Below are 22391 nucleotides of genomic sequence, written 5' to 3'. Positions count from 1 at the left end.
CCTCACATATGAAAGCACTTTTCTCTCAAATCATGAAGCAAGTAGCCAGCATTCCAAAGTTTATAGAAGGCAATTCCCTCTTTCCCCATATTTGCTTGGGTCATATCACAATGCTCTGGAATGGGTCTAGACTTTGGAAAAATTTTCCTATGATCTAAAAAACTGATTTACTAGAACACAAATCTGAAAAACAACCACTGACTTCTCTTGAGTCTCTATTAAAAAGCAGCTGTCAGGCAAATTAATTGAGTCCTGTTTGTTGACTGTGTTTATGCTCTGACACCAGGGAGAGACTTTAGTAAATATTCTGCTAAATAAAGATCAGGAGTATTTTCTAACACTATGATTTTCTCAGTCTCATCACTAGAGTTAAACAAGACAAAAAGTTTATGTTTTCTTGCCTTTTTCACAGAAGGGGAAAAGTGACAGGATTATTTATTAGGTCTTGTGCAAAGGAAGGTGCAGCATTACCCACAACTGGTGTAATTTACTGTGAAATTGCTTCCAGTTGTTTTTCTTAAGGCACAGGTTAAATAGCTTAAGATAATATTTGAATATATATATATATATATATATATATATATATATATATATATATATATATATATATGTCTGTGTGTGTGTGTGTGTGTGTGTGTGTGTGTGTGTGTGTGTATGTATAATTAATTCCTCTGAACAAATAAAGAATGCAAATCAGCTGGGTCACCAAAAAGATGTGGTCAAATAAGAAAATATTATTTTATAGAGAGCCATCTCAGTCAAATCTGGTCTTGCATGAGGTGTCTTTCATCATATACTGATTTATTTAACAATAACATAAGTTTTTCTAAATTAAAGTTTTGTCTCATAAAAGTGTAACTTTTCCCCTCTTCTGTCTTTAACCTCTCCTTCCTCATTCAGATCAATTTGCAAGAGGGTAGTAAAATCAGCACACCATCACCAACAAAAATCAAAGCCTTCCCTGTGGGTCCTGCACACTGAAATGTTGGGTGAAGGGCTATTTTCACAGCTGGAAAGTTCAAACTCTAACTGGTAGATCACAACATTAGCCAGACTCACAACTTTCTCCTGAGGTGAGGTACAGCTGAATAATTCTAATGATCTTCAGTACGACATTTTATTAGTCCACTAGTAAAATATATAAATTTTCAGAGTTGTGAGATTTAAATTGTCATCATACCACTAAAAAGTAATAAGAGATGAGCCATATTTACTTTTTCATTTAATCTTTTCTTCCATTCTTTGAAAAATTAGATATTACAAATATATACATAAATATAATGTATTATTATAGAGTAGCATAATGTATAACATTACTGTAAAACTTTGTGTACAACACAACAGACTGATAGTGTATCTATGAGTAATTTTGATTCTGAAAATAGACAAAGAAATCTGCTTTAAATTGACATAAAAATACAAAAACTACAATAAAGAAATCTGATTCTGGTATCAAAGTATACTGTCCATGCAGAAATGTCTCCAGTGTAAGACACGCCTCATATATTTCTTGAACAAAGCTGTAAAATTCACTGCCTTTAAAACATACTTCACAACATACTCTGCATGTTGTCTTTTCAATTTGCCCTTAAGTGACAAAGAAATGTTTCATGATAGCAACAGCACCTGGAGAATGTCTAAATGGAGTTGAAAATCTTTTGGGAGCCTTTTTTCCCTTTCTTTTAATCTGTTACACATTTCCTGTCCCTTTCTGTCTCGTAACAGTATCTGTGCCCGTGATACTAAACTTTGCTCAATGTCTGGTCAGAGAAACCCCTTTAGGCTCAGCACTTACTGTTGGCCCTTTTGCTCCCAATCCCACTGAGAACCACCTACAATGTGAATTACCATATGCTCAATTTCCATTACAATAACAATTTGGTAGTTTCAGGCTGAGTTTTTCAGGTAAAAAAAACATATTTCCCTTTAAAACATCTTTTCTTCCTTTTCTTCTTTGTTTGCTTTTTTCTGCAGGAGCCATAATTCTCATAAATCCATGTGTCAGATATCATACACACAAAGTATAGTAACAATATGTCTGTTAATGTTGAAAATCCAGATATTTTGTCCTCTTTTAAACTACAAGAACATATGTGACCTTTGAGTCTGTGCCAAGGTGGTTCTTTGCTAAGCACTTGTATGGACCAGTGTCTGATACTGTGGGCTTCTGGATGATAAGTGTGCCCTGAGGGTGAAGCATCTCACTACCTAAAGGCCGTCCCTGCTCGGCCGCTGACAGAACTGAATGATCAGGAAGTTCCCAGGTGATCTCTGGCTTTGGGATCCCAGAGGCAGCACAGTTGAGCTGGATAGGTTTCCCAATTACTGCCCTCACATTAGAAGGTGTCCCTGCAGTGATCCGTGGAGGATAAGCGATGATACTAACGGGGACGGTGAGCATCGCCTCTCCAGCATCGTTACGAGCCCTGCAGATGTAGTTTCCTCGATCATGCAGAGTAGTGTCCTGAACAATTAGAGTACCATTCCCTAGCAGTTGATAACGCCCAAGTACTTGAGGTCGGGTAAGAGTGTGGCCACCTGGAATGGTCCAGTAGATTCTTGGTCTGGGACTTCCATCTGATAGACAGTGAAGGAACAGAGGTTCCCCAGACATGCTGCGTATCATACCCTTAGGTCTTGTCAAGATGTAAGGTTTCTGCCCAATGTTCAGAATAATTAGCTTTTCAATGTAACCCAAGAAATTCTTGGCACCACATCGGTACTTCCCAGAATGCTTTTTCTGAGCGTTGTAGATGACTAAAGTCCCATCATCGCCTAGTTGGTGGTGTGAGCCATGGCTGGATCCACTATTTAACAATGTTCCATTAGGCAAAGTCCAAATAATCTCTGGGATTGGGTGTCCATCAGCAGAACAATTCAAAACTGTTGTTTTCCCAATCCAAGACACAATGCGTTCATTGAAAGGATTCTTGAAGATTGGCCTTCGGAGCATACTGGTAACCTCCAGCTGTACTACCAATGCTGCTTCACCCCCATCATTTCTTGCCAAACAAATGAACTCTGCCGTATCTGTAGGTCGCACATTACGAATTTCTAGCGTCCCATTATGATGGACATTAATCCGGCTACCGAAGTATGGTGCTTTTAGAAATATGTTATCAGGCATAATCCAAGTGATAGTTGGAGCAGGATCACCTTCAGCCTTGCAGTTTATAAGTTTCCTGCCGTGTTTTGGAGCTACATCTTTGATTATAGTCCTATTCTGACGGTATCCATTGATCACTGGTGGATTCCCATCTATGTCCAACTTATAAACTTTTCTGTTTTCTCCTCCAGGGTTGCGAGCTATACAAACATATTCCCCTGCATCAATTAGTGCCACATCCCTGATATCCAGGGAACCATTTACATGCATTAAGTAGCGTCCATTTGATGCTGCTATTACATCATTGGTGGGAAGCAGCCAAAGGATCTTGGGTTTAGGCTCCCCAAATGCTTCACAGTCAAAGCGAATATTCCCTCCTGGCTTCACCCTGGCATAGGTCTGGCTAGGTGGATATATCCTGGGTGCAGCTGTCACCACAGTGATGTGTACATGCATCTCATCTTTTCCCACCTGATTCTCAGCATAGCAGGTGTAATCTCCTTCTTCTGATATCCCAACCTGAACAAACATGACATGATTTTACACTTCAAAATATTTTAGTGTCTTTTGTTCAAGTTTATGTTTAATTTAATGGTTTACCTGGTTTACATAAAGTGTTCCATTCTCAAACAGGGTATAGCGTCGTGCTCGTCCTCCTCTATGGCTTGCATCAGACTGCAGAGCACTGTTGACCACTGTACCATCTGGTAGACCCCAAGAGATCTCTGGCTTTGGTGCTCCTGAGGCTTTACAGTCTACTTTCAAGTCATTACCATAAAGTACTTGTTTCTTCCCATAGAGTTTAGGCTCTATTTTGGCTGGCTTCATTGATATGCTGACCCTCATCAGTTGAAGATCATCACCAACTGTGCTTCGGGCCACACATATGTAGTCCCCAGCATCTTTATCACTTACTGTGTTAACAACAAGAGTACCATTGTCCAGAACACGAATTCTGCTGCCCGTCCTGTGAAAATAGATGACAACAAAAACCCCAAGATTTACAGATTTATATATATATATATATATATATATATATATATATATATATATATATAAGATGCAAATAATAATCTAATTGCCTATGTTTAATATAAATTTCAATTAGACTGAATTTAATCATGCATTAAGAATGTTGGAGCTCAGCATTTTATTCTCAAAATTATTCCCTGTGTCTTTGGTAGTAATTAAGGAAGACAACTCAGAAGGTACCATACATAAAACTAAAAATCTTCACAAAGATGTGAAGATGAAATCAAAATATCTAACCACTACAATCAAATCAAAACAAATTTTTGACTTTTCATTCAAAAAGCAAACATTAAGATTTATTTTTGTGAGATTATGCTCACAATGTTTATTTTAACTTTGAATGATTTGTACATGCTATAGAAGCCTTTTTTAAACATATCAGTGATAGGTATTTTTTTTTTACCTGTGCCAATAGTCAACAACAGCTGTTGAAGGTAGCTTCCAGATGATTCTTGGCTTAGGATCTCCTGTTGCTGAACAATTCAGCCTCAACTGATCCCCAAAAGACAACTCTGTGATGTGTTCGGATGTCTCCACTATCTGAGGTGCAGATGCTTGTGTTTCTACTGTCAGAGTCACCACCCTTCGCTCTGAACCAGTAGAGCTGGTAGCAATACATTCATATTTTCCACTGTCTGCTGGAGTCACATCTTTCATGAGAAGTGTTCCATTCTCATACACTGATATCCTGTTGTCGCTGGTATGTCTGTTAGATCGAACTACAAATCCATCATGGAGGACCCAGTGAATAGTTGGCTGAGGGGTACCATGGCCAGTGCAAGGTAGCCACAAGCTTTGCATCAGACCTGCTTTCAGTTGCTGACGTTTCTCTTCCACAATGCCTGGTGGGGCTGCTACCACTTGTAGTCGGACGGTAGCGGTATCAGCTCCAGCCGGGTTACTGGCGATACATTTATAATAACCTCTATCATACACAGACACATGCTTAATAATCAGAGTCCCTTCAGAAGATACTGATACCCTTCCTTTCTCTGTGTTTTGACCCCTGACTTGTGTCCTATTAGCTAAGATCCAGGAAATCATGGGTATAGGCCGGCCTTCGGCTTTACACTTCAGCTCTGCAGTATTTCCTGTATGAGATTTCATCTCTCGCATTTTTGGCTCCAGGATACGTGAGGGGTAGGCTACCACAGAGAGGGTGATAAGAAGTTTATCCGATCCATGGTCATTCTCAGCAAGACAAAGGTACTGGCCTTGGTCCTTCATGTTAGCATTCTGGACAGACAAGGTTCCATTGCTTAAGACCTCAAACTTGCCCATTCTTCCCTTAATGGTCATTGTCTTTTCTAAGGGACATAAAGATAAAAAAACAAACAAAGAAAACAAAAATATTCAGTTCAACAATGTACAAAAAACTATACAAATTACTTAAACTAAGTAAGAACAATTGATTATAACACTGCTGCTATTAATTAACCATCTCTATTGTCCTTTCTTTTCCAAATATGCAATCCAATGCATTTTTTCACTATTTGGAAATATTACATTAATAGTAACAATGTTACATGCTTTTTGTGATATTTAAGCTATCTGACATTAGCTTTACATAGCATTATCAGGTAATATTAAAAGTTGCACATGCAACAACACAATAATGCTACTTTTACATGACTGAATATTTTGATTGTTCATTTGGAAGAGTTTTAAATTGTTTTATTTAGTAACAATAACAAAAAATGAGATGAGAGTACCTGTGCCTGAGGACAAACGTTTCCAAGTTATTACTGGTTGTGGGTTTCCAACAGCCTCACATGGGAGGAAAGCATCTGAGTTTGACAAAACTGTAAAGCTAGCTGCATTTCCACCAACTATCCTCGGCTTTCTTATCATGGCCTTTGTAGTGAGTGCCTGCCGAGGAGTATTAGCAGTGGTAGCTTGATTGCCAGTGTCATGATTATTTATTGCAGAGATGTGCATTTTCTTGTTGAGTGGAGAAGGGGTATTGTGTCCTTGCTCAGCAGTAAAGATGGTAATTGTCTCAAAGGTAAGGCCTTTATTGGCATGGCCTCTGACACCATAGCTTTGCATTGTAGGTTTGATTCTCCGAGTTGGTGGGTTGCGATAAGTGTCTTCATTCTTTATCTGTATTGTTGGTTTGTTGTTGATGTGGACTCCTGTCTGAGCCATTGTATAAGGTTGCATTGTGGTAGCTGGCACCAGTGGAGTAGAAGGTTTGTAAGTTGTAGATACGATGATAGGAGACTTGGTGGTTGTGTAGGTAGATAAACTACTAGATGTCCAATCAAATCCATTATTCAAGTCAATTTCTGCAGATGTTTGGTCAATGGAAGCCTCAAGTGTGATTTTATCTTCTTTTCTAGATTGTGTGTGGAAGAGATTGTAAAGGAAAATGACCTTTTGAGTTTGTGTGCTTGCCTCCACTGTAGGTTCCACAGTTGTTACCTCGGTAGGTGAAACCACAGATTTAGTAGTAGGAGCTGCTTTAGTAATTCCAGGTTTCCTGAGTGGTCTCCTGCCTCCAAAGGGTCTTTTTCTTCGCCCCTGTCTTCCCCTTGTCCCACCTGGTCTATGTCTGACTACAAGCAAATTATCAGGTAGTCCCCCAGAGCCAGAAAACAATGCTTTATCATTATTTTCTGCTGAATGTGGCTTGACAGTAGGTGGAGATGGCAAAGTCTGTAATTCTACAGGTGTTTCAGCAGTTGTGGAAAACCTGGAGTAATGAGATAAACTTGCAGTAGTTCTATATTGAAAGCTTGGTCCCATTGTTGTAAACTCAAAATCAGCGGAAGATAAACCTCCATTGTCATCATCTAATGAACTCTCTTTGCTCTGTTCAGATGATTGGGTGGATAGAGGCTCAGATTCAGGCAGTGAAACGGAGGTAGTAGTGGGCACAATAACAGTGGCTGTGCTTGGGGTCATTGTTGTAGTTTGAGCTGTAGTTGAGTGTTTTGGTGGGGTGGGTGGCCTCCTTAACCTGCCCAGTATCTTTTCCCTTTCTCTGCCTCCAAACAGCCTGTTCCATGGGATTCTTCCACGAATAACCTTAGAGGCAGTTGTAGTAGTGGTTGTGGTGGTTATTGACGGTAATTTATATGGGGTCAAAAATGGACTTACTGTAGAACCATTTTCAAGGATGTCAGCAGATGTTATGTAGTCAGTAGAAACCTCTGATCCGGACTCAGTGTGGCTGAGGGGGGCATTGGAAGTAACATGATTTGTGGTAGAAGCTGCAGTTTTTTGTGTCTTAGCAGGTCTCTCAGTTTTGCTTGGAAATGCACTGGAGGATGCTGTAGGTGTAATGAGATGCACATTAGTCTTCACTGTCTTCTTCTTGTCTTCATCACAGTCACAGCCTGAGAAAAGATGAGAACATGCACAGATTTATAGAAAAAAATCAATGACTGGTCATACGATGAACATGTGGTGCAAAATGAATCATCAAGACAAATTCTCCTACCTGTGGTCAGTTCAGTTCGATACGACACAGAGGTGTTTCCTTCCTTCTTTAAAGTGGGCTGTTTGAGTCTATTTATGAAGGACTGAATGTCAGTGATCCTGTTGGGTTTAATTACTCTTCGACGACCATTAAGGATCCTCCGACCACCTTTTCCTCTGACGTTCTTGCGTGGAATGATATGGATCTGCTGCTGGGAAATGATTGTGGATGCTGCAGACAGGATAGGGGATTTTATTGTCTGTGTAGTGTGGAAGGTGATCTCGTCCTGCTGTTTCTCTGTAGTGCCGATTGCTGTGAATGTGGTCTGACTTTCAGGGTCTGTGTGGATGAATAGTTCCACTGGGCCCAGTCTATCTCTCATCGGAGTAACATTAGGGTCTGTAGTAAAGGAAAGTGCTGCATCTGCAAATGTTTCTGTTTCTGCAGGGGATTCTCCAGAAAATTTGAGCTGAGTTTCTTGTTCAGTGTTCGTCATAGTAAATTGTGCAGTGACTGATTGTATGTTTAGAGGTGCACTGGTGGTTCTTTCCACGGTATACAAATCTGTTGTCTCAACAGAATTTGGCAGGTGTGTGAACTTGGAATTCACTGGTGTAGAATCAGACTGCATATCTATTGATGGTGGGCTTATGTTTTCTTTTCTTTTATTCAAATGGTCATTATGGCTGAATGCATTTTCTATGTCAGAAATTTGCTTTACCCCTGTTTTTAAAATATTACTTTCACCTTTCTGTGTGGTTACTGTTGCTTCTGTGGTTGAGTGATATATCCTTGGGATAACAGTAAGATGGTCTTCATAATGATCCCCACCAGAGCCAATGTCATCATCACCAGAAAAATCAGTATGCGAGTTGTCTTGTGTCACCCCCTTATTCCTTGTACCATCTTTTAATCTTGGTCCATTATTAGCTTTTTTCATAAATTCAGCAAATTTCTGTGGGTCTACTTTCCTGGAAGCTTTATCAAAAACCCTACTGCTCCAAATATGTCTGTTGCGAGCTACCCCCCTCCTTTTTTGTCCCAGTCTACTTCCTGAACTTCCTCTGTCATGTAATCTGGGTTTAGGGTAAGGCCGATCTGAGGTGATAGTCCTGGATTCCTGACTAGTTCTTTCAGAGAGACTGGAGGAAGGGCTCTTTCTGAGATTGACTGGGTTTTCTGCCAAGCTAGACTTCTCAGTCACCATCCATGACCCCTTGTTGTCCAACGCTGTCACATCCTTATGCCTTTCTTCACTGAGTGTCACCTGATACACAAGCAGATCAACTCCCATATGATTAGCAACTAAACACCTATAAAATCCTCGATCCCTCTCTGTGAGACCCTGAATCAAAAGTGTTCCATTGTTGTACACCTTTCTGTTTCCCTGGGACTTGTCCAGGACTGAGTGGTCAGGAAGAACCCAAGAAACCGAGGCCTTAGGACTCCCAGAGAAGCTGCAGTCGAATACCAGATTTTCACCAAGTGACTTTGAGAGTTGTAGACCGTTGACCTCAGCTTCTTCCACATCAGGAGAAAGAACTGTCACGCGAAATGTGAGGATATCTGCATCCAGGTAGTTTGTGGCAATGCACCAGTACAAACCAGTGTCAGAGGTATCTGCACCACGAAGTGTTAGCTTTCCTTCAGCAGTAATAATGATCCTCCTGTCCTCACTGGAGTAAGGAGCTCTAACCTTACTTCCATCTGGTAAAATCCACTCCATAAGAGGTTGTGGTGCACCCTGGATTTGACAGCTCAACTGTGCCACACCACCTATGTTAAAAAGTAAATATTTTATTAGAATAATTATGCTTGTCATGCACTAACACATTCAATATTGTTAATTTTTGGGGTTCTAAGTTTTTTATTACGAGTTTCACTATTTTGAAAATTGCAATGCTCAGTTTATTAAAAAAATGTCTAAAATATGCATTTAATTATAGATAAATGTAGACTGTAGGGAAGGTCACATCATTGATCTGCTAGTTTACCAGAATGAACCTATGATTCCCACCTGTAATTACAGTGTGCTCTGTCTTGGTTTGATTATCTCGCTTGATCATGGTCCAGGAATAGCGGTCCCTTTTAGATGGTGTGCTTTCCACACGCAGGTTGACCACAGACTGGTACTTAATGTGCAGAGTAGAATAGGTGGTAGTAGTACGGTCAAGCTGGAGGCTCACTTCTCCCTGCATTAACCATGCAGGAGATGCTTTAATTTCAGCCTCAATGTTTGTGGTAATTTCTTCCTCTCCATCCTTTATCTGATTGTATCTGTACACCATTTCTGGTACTCTGGCCAGCATCAAACCTCTCTCTAGCTTCATAGGAGAGTTACTGTAGGTGGCCAGAGTCCGCCACAGCTGTTGGATGTGCTCATAGTCAATGTTACACACCAAAAATGTAGTTATGCCAGTGACAAGTGCAGTGACATTGTTTCCTTCCTCTTCCTCTAAGGTTTGACTCAGGTTCTCAAAAGCACTGGGCCTATGGACAGTGCAGGACAGACTTGCATCATTATGAAACTCATCAGTCAGATTCATTTGTAAGGAGCCTAGCGGGGCAATGAAGTCCTTTGGAGAAACTGGAGTGAAGTCCCCCTCCTCCAAGCTAATGTTTTTCTGCTTAAGATGGGGTTTGATCCAGGGTTTCATACATGTTAAGGCATCACTGTGGAGCAGGGCTAGAGGGCTGTTGTGGTGAGAGGTGGGATTTTCACAAACAGGACACAGCTGGCCTCTTGGATATCTCCTGTCTCGCTTGCATTTCAGTACACCTGGAAATAATTAGCAAGTAGTTCACTGTTTAGTTGGTGGCATGGATTAGAAGAACTTTTAGAGTTTTAACATCATAGGCCAGAAAAATCTAAACTACACAGTAAAACATGAACCAGAAAAGACTGTCTTCACCATGTAAAATTGTAATATTTGAGCTAACTTTTTGCACTAAGTAAATCATGACACAAAGTACGCATAAACCTTTGTTCCACTGTATCTTTAAAGTTTTCTGTAGCCTTTGTGATGAAAATAAATGATCACTGACTTTAGTGTTGTTTCTGAAAAGATTTATATGTTTTCACTGGATGTTTTTTCTACCTAGGGTAAAACTGAATTCCAGTTTTAAGGAGAAAAACACATGACTCCAAAAATTCTGAGCAAATCCTTTCTAATGTGATACATTCAACTATATAATGCAAGTTCACAAAAAGGAGGTGCTCATAGCTTTCTAACATGATATAATGTAACATGTTTCCAAATACTTTGAAAATGCCATAAACTAAAGATTCACTACTCACCTGTGTTCCTCTGTATCCACATGGAGAACCACTCCATGCGGCAATCACACATCCAAGGGTTTCCGTGGAGAAAGACATTTTCTAACTGACTGCATCCAGTGAAAATATCTGCAGGCAGAGCGGTCAGGAAGTTGTCTGACAAGTGGATGGTTCTTACAGAGGATAATTTAAAAACCTGGCTGTGTCTCAGGGTGATGAATGTGTCTGGATGGATCTGCTGAAGGTGGTTGCCCTCCAGATTAACCAGCTGCAAGTTGGTCAGGCCATAAAAAGCCTCTGGGCTGATAAATTCGATGTGGTTGTGGTCTATGTGGAGTCTCAGCAGACTGCCCAGGCCTTTAAACGTCTTTTTGTTGATTTCCCTTATTTTATTGTGTGACATCTTCAGGACCTGCGGGAATAGTTTGTCAAAACAATGATGAAATATGACTAAGATGTCAGTACACAAAAGTGCATATTTTTAGAAATACCATTCATTCAAGATGTCTTCAAACTGTTTATCTATTCTGAAAAAGTGCCAATAATACTGAGATCATTGTTTACTTAAAATAAATAAATGTGGAAACCAATCACTTTAACTGGAAAACACTAACACTAAAGAAAACGTTTCCTTCTGAAGTTTATGGTAAATAAAATCTGTTAGTAGCATGACTGAGAGAAGCTAAAGTAACTTGATTCTTTGGCACTATATTTTGTGATGCAGATTTAGTTTTAGTAATTTCACTACAGTAAATGTCAGTATTCTGGTCATAAAAGACTGATGCTGACATATTTTACCTGTAAAGACTTGAGGTCCTGGAAGGCTCTGTCTTCAATACTGTGTATAGCGTTGCTATGTAGCATCAAAAGCTCCAACCTCTCAAAGTTTGAAAGATCATTTTCTCTCAAGACAGATATACTGTTGTACCTGATGCAGAGATGAAAAAGACTTCAGCTTTTTCACTGATAATCAGCTTGACTGAAACTCCAACATTAGAAAATATGCAAATGTTAAAAAAACTGAAATACTTTAATTAAAAGGTCATGAACATACACAAAGGGGTTATAAAGTAATCTTTAAAAAAGGCCTCTGCTTAGGTTGAGGATTGATGATCTTTGTAAATGATTAATGAAGTAACCTAAATTTTTACACTTTTGCCACAGACAGTCAGGAAAAGAGATCTGATGAGGCAAATAAGTTAAAAAACCTGTGAAGTCAAAGTTGCTAATTATGTAAAAATCCTAACCCTAACTCTTAAAACAATCTGATATTGCATATACTGTGCATTCATCTGGTGTTAATAATCTAATGTTAGTGCAAACACCTTGTTGTTTATTTCTTTTGTGCTTGTTATTTTAACCACTATTCTCTTTATTCATTTTTAATTTTCAACAAAAATGTGGTGCAAAAAGTACAATGTTCTATGTAAGAAGCTTCAGGTTCTGAGATCAATTGTTTGTGTAAAGATCTGAGTTTTACCTTTCTAACAGGTAACAGTAAACAGGACTGTACAAGACACATAGCCCTGGGGGTGTGGTATCACTAAAACTGGCTTGAAATTTATTTCAGAAGAAGAAATGCTTTTTTTTTGTTCAAGTATAGACTTGTTATAACTGAAAAAGCACAGCTGTAACAGTAGTGAAGCTTGCCTGACCCCAGGATACCATAACTTTTTTTTTCTCTCTTTCAGAACTAATTCTTGAGGGAATTATTATACAGCCATATTAGCTAATTCCACTTGGGTAAAACAGGCCAAGTTTAGTCAATTGTTTTTTAAAGACTTTGTTGTTAAAATATTGTTTTTCTGGCTCAGTCTTATTCTCAGTTTTATTTTTTATGAAATTGTCACAAGATTTTGAAATCAATTAAAAGTAATTTTAAAGAAATACAATCTTCTGCACAGTATGAGACAAATCAAGATAAGGTAATTTAATAAAATTTTCAACAACAGCCCCATAAGGGGTCATACTAAATGAGCTTCATGCTCAACATGCTCCTTTGTACTTGCAAGGAAGAGACTAAATTATCTTCTCAAAAGGTCATGAAGGAGTTCTAGCAAGGGAATAAAATCATAATAATTGGAATTGAGAATCCAACCAAGAGCTAGGTCTGTTGTATCTATTTTGAGAAACTTTTAATTCTTAGTTAAGTAAATAAGAAATGTAATGCGATAAGTGTTTTGTCTGGGTTAGCTTAAGATGGCCATAAACTTGAGCTATCGCTAGCATTTTTTTTAGACATATGGCAAAAAACTGAGTTATACTTTGGTGAAATTGTGATATTTGCCTATATCTACTGATTCATTGTAACTTAAAACCTTAAAATATAAAACCTTAAAATATATCTGACAGTTATGCTGTGATGCTAACAATGTGCAATTTATATTGCATATTAGCTTGAATTAGCTTGTCTGTTGAAAGCTCAAATTTAAGTTAGTTATCAAAACACTGAACAAATATTTAATCAACCTAAATTTCTATTTTAGTTAAGACCATATACACCTTATAGTAGTTAACAGTAGCTCCTTTGTGGTGGTAATGTTATGGCTGCTGGTTGTCTGTGGTTGAAATAAATCAGTATAATTATTCTTCCCCCAGAGTATGCAGCTGTTCAATCTGCTAAATACGGGAACACTTACCCGAGGTTAATTCTTTCCACAGCTGGTGGGAAGTAGTCAGGTATTGCGGTCAGGTATCTAAAGGTGCAATGCACTTCAGCGGGAGCATGACAAACACATGATTTGGGACAGTCAGCAGCACTCAGTGGCTGCAGGGCAGCCAGAATAAACAGAGCTCTCAGCAGCCACCTCCGCAGGTATGAAGCGCTGCAGGCACACACACTCATTGTACACAGAGATGGGGCTTCAGTGAGGAGATGCTACACTCTGACCTGAGCCATTAATGAAACCAACCTGAAGAGAGAGGGGTGGCAAGTTGAGACACTGAACTTGAGGTGTAGTTAGTTGTCACACTCAATGAAAATGCACTTTTCTTTGTAAAATAGTATGTAAAGTACTAAATACAACAGATCGTCTTCTATGATACACCATAACTACTTCTGTTTGTTTTATGTTTTAAATTTATAAAAAATGAGGAATCCTGCTATGTGCTTTAAAAGATTCTCAAAAGGTAACTCTTTTCTGTCACTCTACTTACTAACAAATTGACAGCTTGTTTTGTACATCTATGAACAGTGAGGTTTCATGGAAAAGCATGTAAATGTTTTCTGTGCAAGTTTGTAAAATTGCTCTTCCCTGAGCTGCTTCCTTTTGAGATGTAGTGTTGTAGAAGGGTAAAGCTCCATGAAAAGGAAAGAGTAATGCACAAATGCCAGAGATTTGTATAATTCAGTTGCATTCCACTTTGCAGTTCTCTAATTGAGAATAATAAGTATTAATTATCAATATCTTTTAGGAGCACTCATGCAGATATGAGGAAAATTAAAAGTGAAAAATAACATGCAAAATTTATGACAAGGAGTTTGAAAAGTATACTCATGCAAAACTCTGCAGAAACATTTTAATTCAGAAAAATTTGCATTATGTATAGTTGTCCTCACCACACTTTAACAGCTCCAGAAAATAGGCTTGCTGCACATGCAGGAATGCAAAAATCCTGGTGAAGTAGCTTTTAGTCCACAGTCACTTGCAGTAGTTCTCCAGTTTGTTCTCTTAGATGAGTGCACTGTGTCTGAAGTCCAGAGTCATATCTGTGTGAGTGCCTGCAGCTGAGTGCACACTTCTCCTCCGCCCCTTGCAATCTGTTTGAATGCAATCCTGAAGCAACTCCAATTACAAAGTATTCAAAGAGAGGCAGCTTACATGAAATACAACTTATCTGATAGAGTGTTAAGAGCCAAGACAAACACAAAATTGTTACTAAATTTGAATGACTGAGGAATAAAGTGGAATTATTAATTCCTGCCAAGTAGAGCTGGGTGATACTGCAACTTTTGGTATAAGTCCAATACTAAGTAAATCCAGGCCAAATACCCCAATACCAATACTTTTTACTTGAAAATTCGCAATAATGATTTTGCCTTTATTATTGATCACGATTATGATCATAATAAAACAGTACAAAGATTTTTGTCAAATTAAACATTTTTTATTAACAACCTGAATAAACCTTTTGTTTGTAAACAATATAAAATTAACTAATCAAATTAACAAAACCTATTATTGGTTGGCTCTCCTTCACATTCTTTGGCTTTTTGCCCCCAAAACCCTCTGCAAGAAAAATATCGATCTCATCATGCTGGTATTGAATGATACTTATACTCTCTTTGGTATCGATGCTAACGCTTTTTGGACCGATCTGCCCAGCCCAACAGCCAGGACAATAAAATTCGACTTGCTTGATAAAGCTGTTTTGCACGAAAGCACAGATTCAGTGAAGAATTAGCTTTATCAGATGGACCTTAAATAATTTTCTCTTTGTAATTTTCTCTTGGCTTTTTCTTATTATAGTAAATAGTTCATGATTCAGCTTGGACAAGATGTGACAACCTCTGTAAACATATCATATTTCTTTGTGAAAGTTTAGCCAGATAAAAAGCACTGCATAGTCATAGTCAAATGTGTTACAGATTTTAGAAACACAGATTTATTTCCTTCATTGTCATCTGATGGGCTTATGGTCTGTTTGGCTTTGTGTGTGCTCTGTTTTTCTTTTGATAAGCTGTCAGTTGTGTAACATTAAGGTTTTGCATCCAAATATAAACTGGAAATCTACTGAAACTACATCTAAAAATCTGAAACTTAAAATTCAAGGGTCTTTTCTAATAAAACTGTGAAAAACTCCCAACTTTTCTAATTTATTAAATCAAGCCCACATTTATTTCACAAAAAAGTGATTTCATACACTAAGCATATGAGAGCCTACTTTGGTTTTGTGATGAAAAAAACAGAGATGCTCCTCATCAAAATTCTTACTAAGTTAACATTTTGAAATACTGGCATATATTTTTGTGTAGTAAGGCAAAATCTCAAGATACTATCTGAAAATCCTGCTTCATTTAGTCAGAATACTGACTCTAAGGCCACAAACAATTATTTGCTGAATTTAACTGATCTGAAAGCTTGCATGACTTTTTGCATGTGTTTGCAAGTTACTCATTGCAGTGGTCCTTGTTGACATTTTTTAGTGAATAAACAGGAAACGGTGAACGGTAAACTGTAAACGCTGTTCACTGTTACCACGGCTCACACCGACTGTGTGTGTTTTTACCTCACTTGTGCTGATACCCTCTCAAAAAAATCTGCTCCCTTGCCACATTCATGCAGAACAAATGTGTTCATTTGTTACATATATGCACGCACTCAAACTTAAATTATCATAAGTCACATTTGTAACCTATGCTTTTCTTAATAAATACTGAAAGATTGAGCAAATGCCCAAATACAGTTAAGAACAAATGATTTTGATTTATCACCTATGCAGACTTTGTGACAAAGGATCAAGTTTTGACAAGTAAATGATGAATTACTAATTTGTGGTACTCCACTACATTTGTTTTTACGTTTTTGGACAAGTTATGGAAAGTATTGATAGAAAATGGTCCAGCATTTGCTTCTCAGATATTTATAAACAAATGCTCAAGGAGTTATTTATTAATGATTATTAAGGATGAATATATGTGTTTGGACTGAAAAACACAGCTGCTATTGGCTATGATCCATGGTCTGTGTCACTGATGTTTACTTGCACATCTGGATAACACATGCAGACATCTTCTCTCCTCGCATCAACTCGCCTCGCAATGTTTCTCATTTCTATTCAGACTCAAGACATGGAGCCATCACACTGTGTGCTAGTAATTATCTCGAATGAGTGTGTCAGTAATCCAAGTGTCCATGAGTTACACGTCAAGTACCAAATATTGTGAGGTAGGACTTTTAAAAGCTTCATTCTGCTCTGTTGAAAGTCACACTTGATCTACTTTTTAACGTCTGTTCGGACTGGAGCGAGTGAGATTCTATTCTCATCTCTCAAGTAATCTTATGCAAACATGACTTAATTCAATTATGCAGGATTTCTGGCCTACCCCAGTTCAAGTGGGCTTAATCTGCTAAAAGAACAGAATTTTTCTATGAGGCAGAGACACAGTACAGTTCATTATGTCTTGATCCAAGTCATCATTATGAAAGAGTTAAGCCTCTTGAGATGGAAAATTGCAGCGATAAGAGGATTAGCTAGTTGGTGAGAGGAGACGATGGGACAAGTGTAGCTTCCAGCAGGTTTTATAAGTGCCTGTTTGCATGTGCATCCCTATGCGGCCAGAACAATATGATTTGTTTGTTTGTAATTCTGCTGATAGCAAAGTTGAACTGGATCCATTTTTCTCTGGGCAAAGAAACTGTTTCCACTTTAACTTTAATGTGATCCAGATGACGGAGCATTACAAGGGCAGTTGTATTAGTTTTCAAATTACAGTTCTTAAAATGTTCTGTGTGGTAAAGAGAAGCCCTGTAGTTTATCTGATGACACCATGCTGGCAGCATTAAAAAAAATAAAAAAGATAAAGGTGGCGTTTACAGAACTTTTTTCCTTTGAATATTTTTTTTTTTTCATCATTTAAAAGTAGACACAGCTTCAATAAATAAATAATTAATTGTTAGCATGTGGGATTACTTTGGGCTTGTATTTCAAATAGAAAATGTTAAATAGTTACTAGCTTACAACGCTGACTCATCAGCTAACATATAACAAAATTAAATAGTTTTTAAAATGATTTTATATATTTCTTTGACCCGAATCATGTTGATACCCTGGATCTGGAGATCCAGAAGGTAAGAAATATAAGGGGTACTGGGTGGACTATTGGATCTTTTGGGGTTTTTCCAAGTGAGCCTATGGCTTGACGGTCTGCGCTCTCTAAGTGCTTTTAGTTTTTTTTTGTTGTTCTGACTGTGGTAAGCAGTTTTAAATTATAGCAACAAGTTTTTACTGCAATTTTCCAATAAAGTTGAGAATAAATTGTAACAAAATTAGATGTGATCTGTTCATGTGTGTAATGTATTGTGTGTTAGTCTATGTTGTTTGAGTCCTAAAACCATCTGTCTAGTGGAATTAGTTCTGTGATTTCACTCTGGATTACTCTGACTCAAGTTTCTTAGATAAAGGAGCCCCTTTCTCTTGACATGTCTGACCAGTGTAACATTAGTCATACATGTTAACAGCTGTCTGTCTGCCTGATGAGACCTTTGACCTGTTAGAGTCATGACATGGTAGCTCAGAATGTATGTATGTCAGTCGAGAGACATTGGGTGTGTTTCCTTTTTTTCTTCTACTTTTTCATGCCGTTATACTGTTAAACACATTTTATAAATGAATGCATTATATTCATAGGTAAAAGAGGTAAAGAGATGAAATTGATCTGTCAAATTAGCATCAAGTATTAAGCTATTTCAAAAGTTGATTGTTTTAAAAAAGATTATTATTAACTTTTACTAATATTATTTATTGCATCATGGCTTGATTACAATAGTTTGTAGAAGAAGAACTGATCTGGGCTTTATGCAAAGTTATTGATTTTAAAATGTTTGCCCAATAATACAATATAATAATAACAATAAAATAACAATAATAATTCACTTTCATTTGGTATAAAAAAGGCTCAAACCTCAATTATGAGGGAGATTTGGGAATCAAAGTAACAAACTCCTTCTCTGTAGTCTGCAGGGCACTGGCCTTTTGTCCTCTGTTTTCATTTATTCAAAAGCTATAACCAGAACCATGTGTGTTGGTTTGTGTTAAATGAGTGAGTCTATTCTATGCCTCACTACTTTTGTTTGAAGGATTTTTACCACATATTGAGATAAACACCACTTGGCTCCTAACTGAAGTGAATAACTGTCATTTTTGCTTTCGTATAGGCTACTTTCCCCATGATTTTGCTATAATTTATTAGTCTGGGTGTAAAATTGTGGCCCTTTTTTCAGAAATTGCAACTATTGTTGCTTAAAACAGTTTTTCTGTTTTACAGACTCATTTTAATTGTTTTTGTATCCTCTTTTTATGCTTTATTGGTAAGTGTTGTTTATTAGAGGTGTCCTGTTCTGTTGCCTTATAGGGCTAACTTGCCTATCTGGATGTGATTTTCTCCCTGGTGAAATAAAGGTGAAATTAATTACTGAAATTACATAAGATTTCTTGAGTGAAAAAAGAGAAATGATAGTGTCACAACAAGCAGCATTAAAGTCAAAGGGCTTTGTCAGAGGACTGCGGATATTCAAATGAAGTTCATTGCATGTGGAAGACATGTTGCTGACATCTCTGCTCAGCTGTAGTTATATCTGGAATTTTCCTTTTTTTTATTCAGAGATCACATTTGCTTTCAGAACTATTTTAAGTGTTTGCCATTTGCCTTTGTGATTTAGAAACATGTCAGTAACTTTGTCTTATGTGTCATCAGTCATATAAATCATGGAGAAAAAATGTTTTGGGAACTGGGAAATGCTCATAATAGCAACAGGATGCTAGAAATTTTGAGTTGGTTGATGAGTTTATGATGCATCTTTGTTGCAGCCCTGAGATCAGCATGATCTTTCCTTTGCAATGACAGCAATGCAGATGCTTGAAGGTTAGCGGTGAATATGTTCATGTGGGTTTTCTCTTGTAAGATCACAGCTTGGAAAATACTGAACACATTCAGACATGGACAAAATTGTTGGTAACCTTCGGTTAATGAAAGAAAAACTCACAATGGTGACAGAAATAACTTGAATCTGAAAAAGTAATAATACATAAAAATTCTATGAAATTTAACCAGTGCAAGTCAGACATTGCTTTCCAACCATGCGTCAACTAAATTATTTAAAAAAATAAACTCATGAAACAGACCTGGATAAAAATGATGGTACCCTTAACCTAATATTTTGTTGCACAACCTTTTGAGGCAATCATTGCAATCCAATGATTCCTGTAACTGTCAATGAGACTTTTGCACCTCTCAGCAGGTGTTTTGGTCCACTCCTCATAAGCAAACTGCTCCAGTTGTCTCAGGTTTGAAGGGTGCCTTTTCCAGACGGCATGTTTCAGCTCCTTCCAAAGATGCTTAATAGGATTTAGGTCAGGGCTCATAGAAGGCCACTTTAGAATAGTCCAATGTTTTCCTCTTAGCCATTCTTGGGTGTTTTTAGCTGTGTTTTGGTCATTGTCCTGTTGCAAGACCCATGACCTGCGACTGAGACCAAGCTTTCCGACACTGGCCAGCACATTTCTCTCTAGAATTCCCTAATAGTCTTGAGATTTCAATGTACCTGCACAGATTCAAGACACCCTGTGCCAGATGCAGCAAAGCAGCCCCAGAACAAAACAGAGCCTCCTCCATGTTTCACAGTAGGGACAGTGTTCTTTTCTTGATATGCTTCATTTTCCGTCTGTAAACATAGAGCTGATGTGCCTTGGCAAAAAGTTCCATTTTTGTCTCATCTGTCCATAGGACATTCTCCCAACATGTAGTTTGGCAAATTCCAATCCGGCTTTTTTATGATTTGTTTTCAACAATGATGTCATCCTTAGTCGTCTCCTATTAAGTCCACTTTGGCTCAAACAATGACGGATGGTGCGATCTGACACTGATGTTCCTTGAGCTTGAAGTTCAACTTTAATCTCTTTAGAAGTTTTTTTGGGCTCTTTTGTTACCGTTCGTATTATTCGTCTCTTTGATTAGTCATCAATTTTCCTCCAGGATTGTTGGAGATGACAGGACCATTAAACAGAAAAATACCAAATGGCTAGTGTAAAAAACATGAACGAATAAATAAAATGCTCACGTACAAGATGACAATGAGGTTTGTCAAAAAAATGGAATGAGGCAGGCTGTGGAGAGGAAGATCACAGGTGAGCCTCTAGGTCTGTAAGTGGAAAAAAGTCCAAGATTTGAGATAGAGAGATTTTTATTGACTCACAAGGGTTTTCCTTGGAATTATAACCTTCCTGTAGAGTTGGTGATGGTGTTACAAAGAGGTTAAAAGGCAGGTGTGTGAGTCAAAGCTGACAGGTATGCACTCTACCCAGCAGAACAGATGCTCTGGGCTGAAAGATCTGTACCGAACTTGCCTGAATGAGAGAAATCCCCAAAAAATCTTTGGTACAAACAACTCCATAAAAGCAGACAACCTGGCACTGGCTGGAGTGCAGACCCAGGTTAAAGCCCCAGTGTGTAAGAATTACTCCTTTCTAGTGGTGCGCTAATTAAATGCAACTAATTTTAAGCTGCAAGAATGCTTTCATTTGGATGTGATTGTGATTGGACTTTGGTAAAATACGTATTTATGATAATGATACTTGATTTTTGCTAACAAAAAGCCAAATAAGCTACACACTACCTCTAAGCAGGAGGCAGTCAATCAGTCAGATGAGTCATTAGCCACGCCGGAAGCCACACCTGAAGAGCTTTGAACCATTTGGATGGCTTCATGATCACCCCAAAAGAAAACTGGCACCTTTCCTCTGTTAAATAACAAAGTAGGGCCACAGAGATGAACTGGGAATGAGCTGTGAACAAGATTAAGAGGTAATGCATCATTTTCAATGCCAGTCATATATCTACGTACGTATCTACTTAAAGCAGCTATGATGATCTTTTAATACAGCAATCACAAATATACACAGACATTTGCCACTATTGAATAGTTATCAACCATTTATGACATATAGCAAGTTTGTTTATAACAGGAACATGAAAATAACCCAAAATGTATATTAAGCCAGAGCAAATAGGGAAGACACTGTTGTACTAGAGGCTATTCAGATATTTAATATATGTTATTGTAAATTTGCCAAATATTAAGTTATTCATGTCACAGGTAAGCTAATATATCAATATAGAGCTATAAATCTTTACATCCAAACTCATTATGAAAATATGAAAATTTATATAAATGATAGGGCTAAAGATATGTGGCAAATTAACCTTTAGCTATGTACACTGCATACACTGATCTGTAATTATTTTGGTGCCTGTATTTCTGTCTGTGTTTATCTCACATTCAGCTTGCAACTAATGCTTCAGCTCAATATGCTTAAAATGCTCGACTCATTATTTACTTTACGATATAACAAAGAAGTTCAGTGATTAAACACCTGACTAGACACACAACACAAGACTCCTTCCTTCTTCTCCTCCTTTCACCTCATCTTGTTTCATGCACCCCTGGGTTGGTGTTGCCAGGAATGTGTGACTCAGTTTCTAATAATGTGCCAGCCATTTTTTACAACAGGGAAATAAAACCAGTTAGCTATTCTTTCGTGTTTTCCATACAGCAATTTTACTTTATCACTTTATCTTTGTTTTCACTGATTTAGATTAGTTTGTGTAGCTAAGTTGTCACACATCCCATTTTTTTAAATGTTGTTGATGTTGCTGGAGGCTTCTGAAAAGGTTCTTTTATGTATAAGCCTGGATTGTGTTTATGAGACCAGTGGTGGATGTGATGTGTATGTGCAAGCATGCTTTTGCATGTGAATGTGTCTGACCTCATTTTGCTATGTGTAAACATGCCAGAAATACACACTGTCATTTAAGTAACTTGTAAACTCACGTG

The 22391-nt window shown here is 37.8% G+C and overlaps 1 protein-coding gene across 1 annotated transcript; it reads right to left on the bottom strand.

Moving 5' to 3' along the window:
- Positions 1-1217: 1217 nt before the first annotated feature.
- Positions 1218-13684, bottom strand: igsf10 (immunoglobulin superfamily, member 10). The gene is made up of 9 exons (XM_041994047.1): positions 13479-13684; positions 11638-11767; positions 10861-11251; positions 9580-10341; positions 7584-9338; positions 5851-7479; positions 4542-5445; positions 3707-4073; positions 1218-3625 (listed from the first exon to the last, which is right to left on the bottom strand). Exons 1-9 carry the CDS (start codon positions 13682-13684, stop codon positions 2075-2077), a joined length of 7695 nt encoding a protein of 2564 aa, XP_041849981.1. The 3' UTR covers positions 1218-2074.
- Between the last annotated feature and the right edge of the window lie 8707 nt (positions 13685-22391).

This window comes from Melanotaenia boesemani, chromosome 9 (genome assembly GCF_017639745.1).
Source record: "Melanotaenia boesemani isolate fMelBoe1 chromosome 9, fMelBoe1.pri, whole genome shotgun sequence".
In the NCBI taxonomy this organism is placed as follows: domain Eukaryota; kingdom Metazoa; phylum Chordata; class Actinopteri; order Atheriniformes; family Melanotaeniidae; genus Melanotaenia; species Melanotaenia boesemani.
This window is presented reverse-complemented; position numbering and strand designations above follow the sequence as displayed.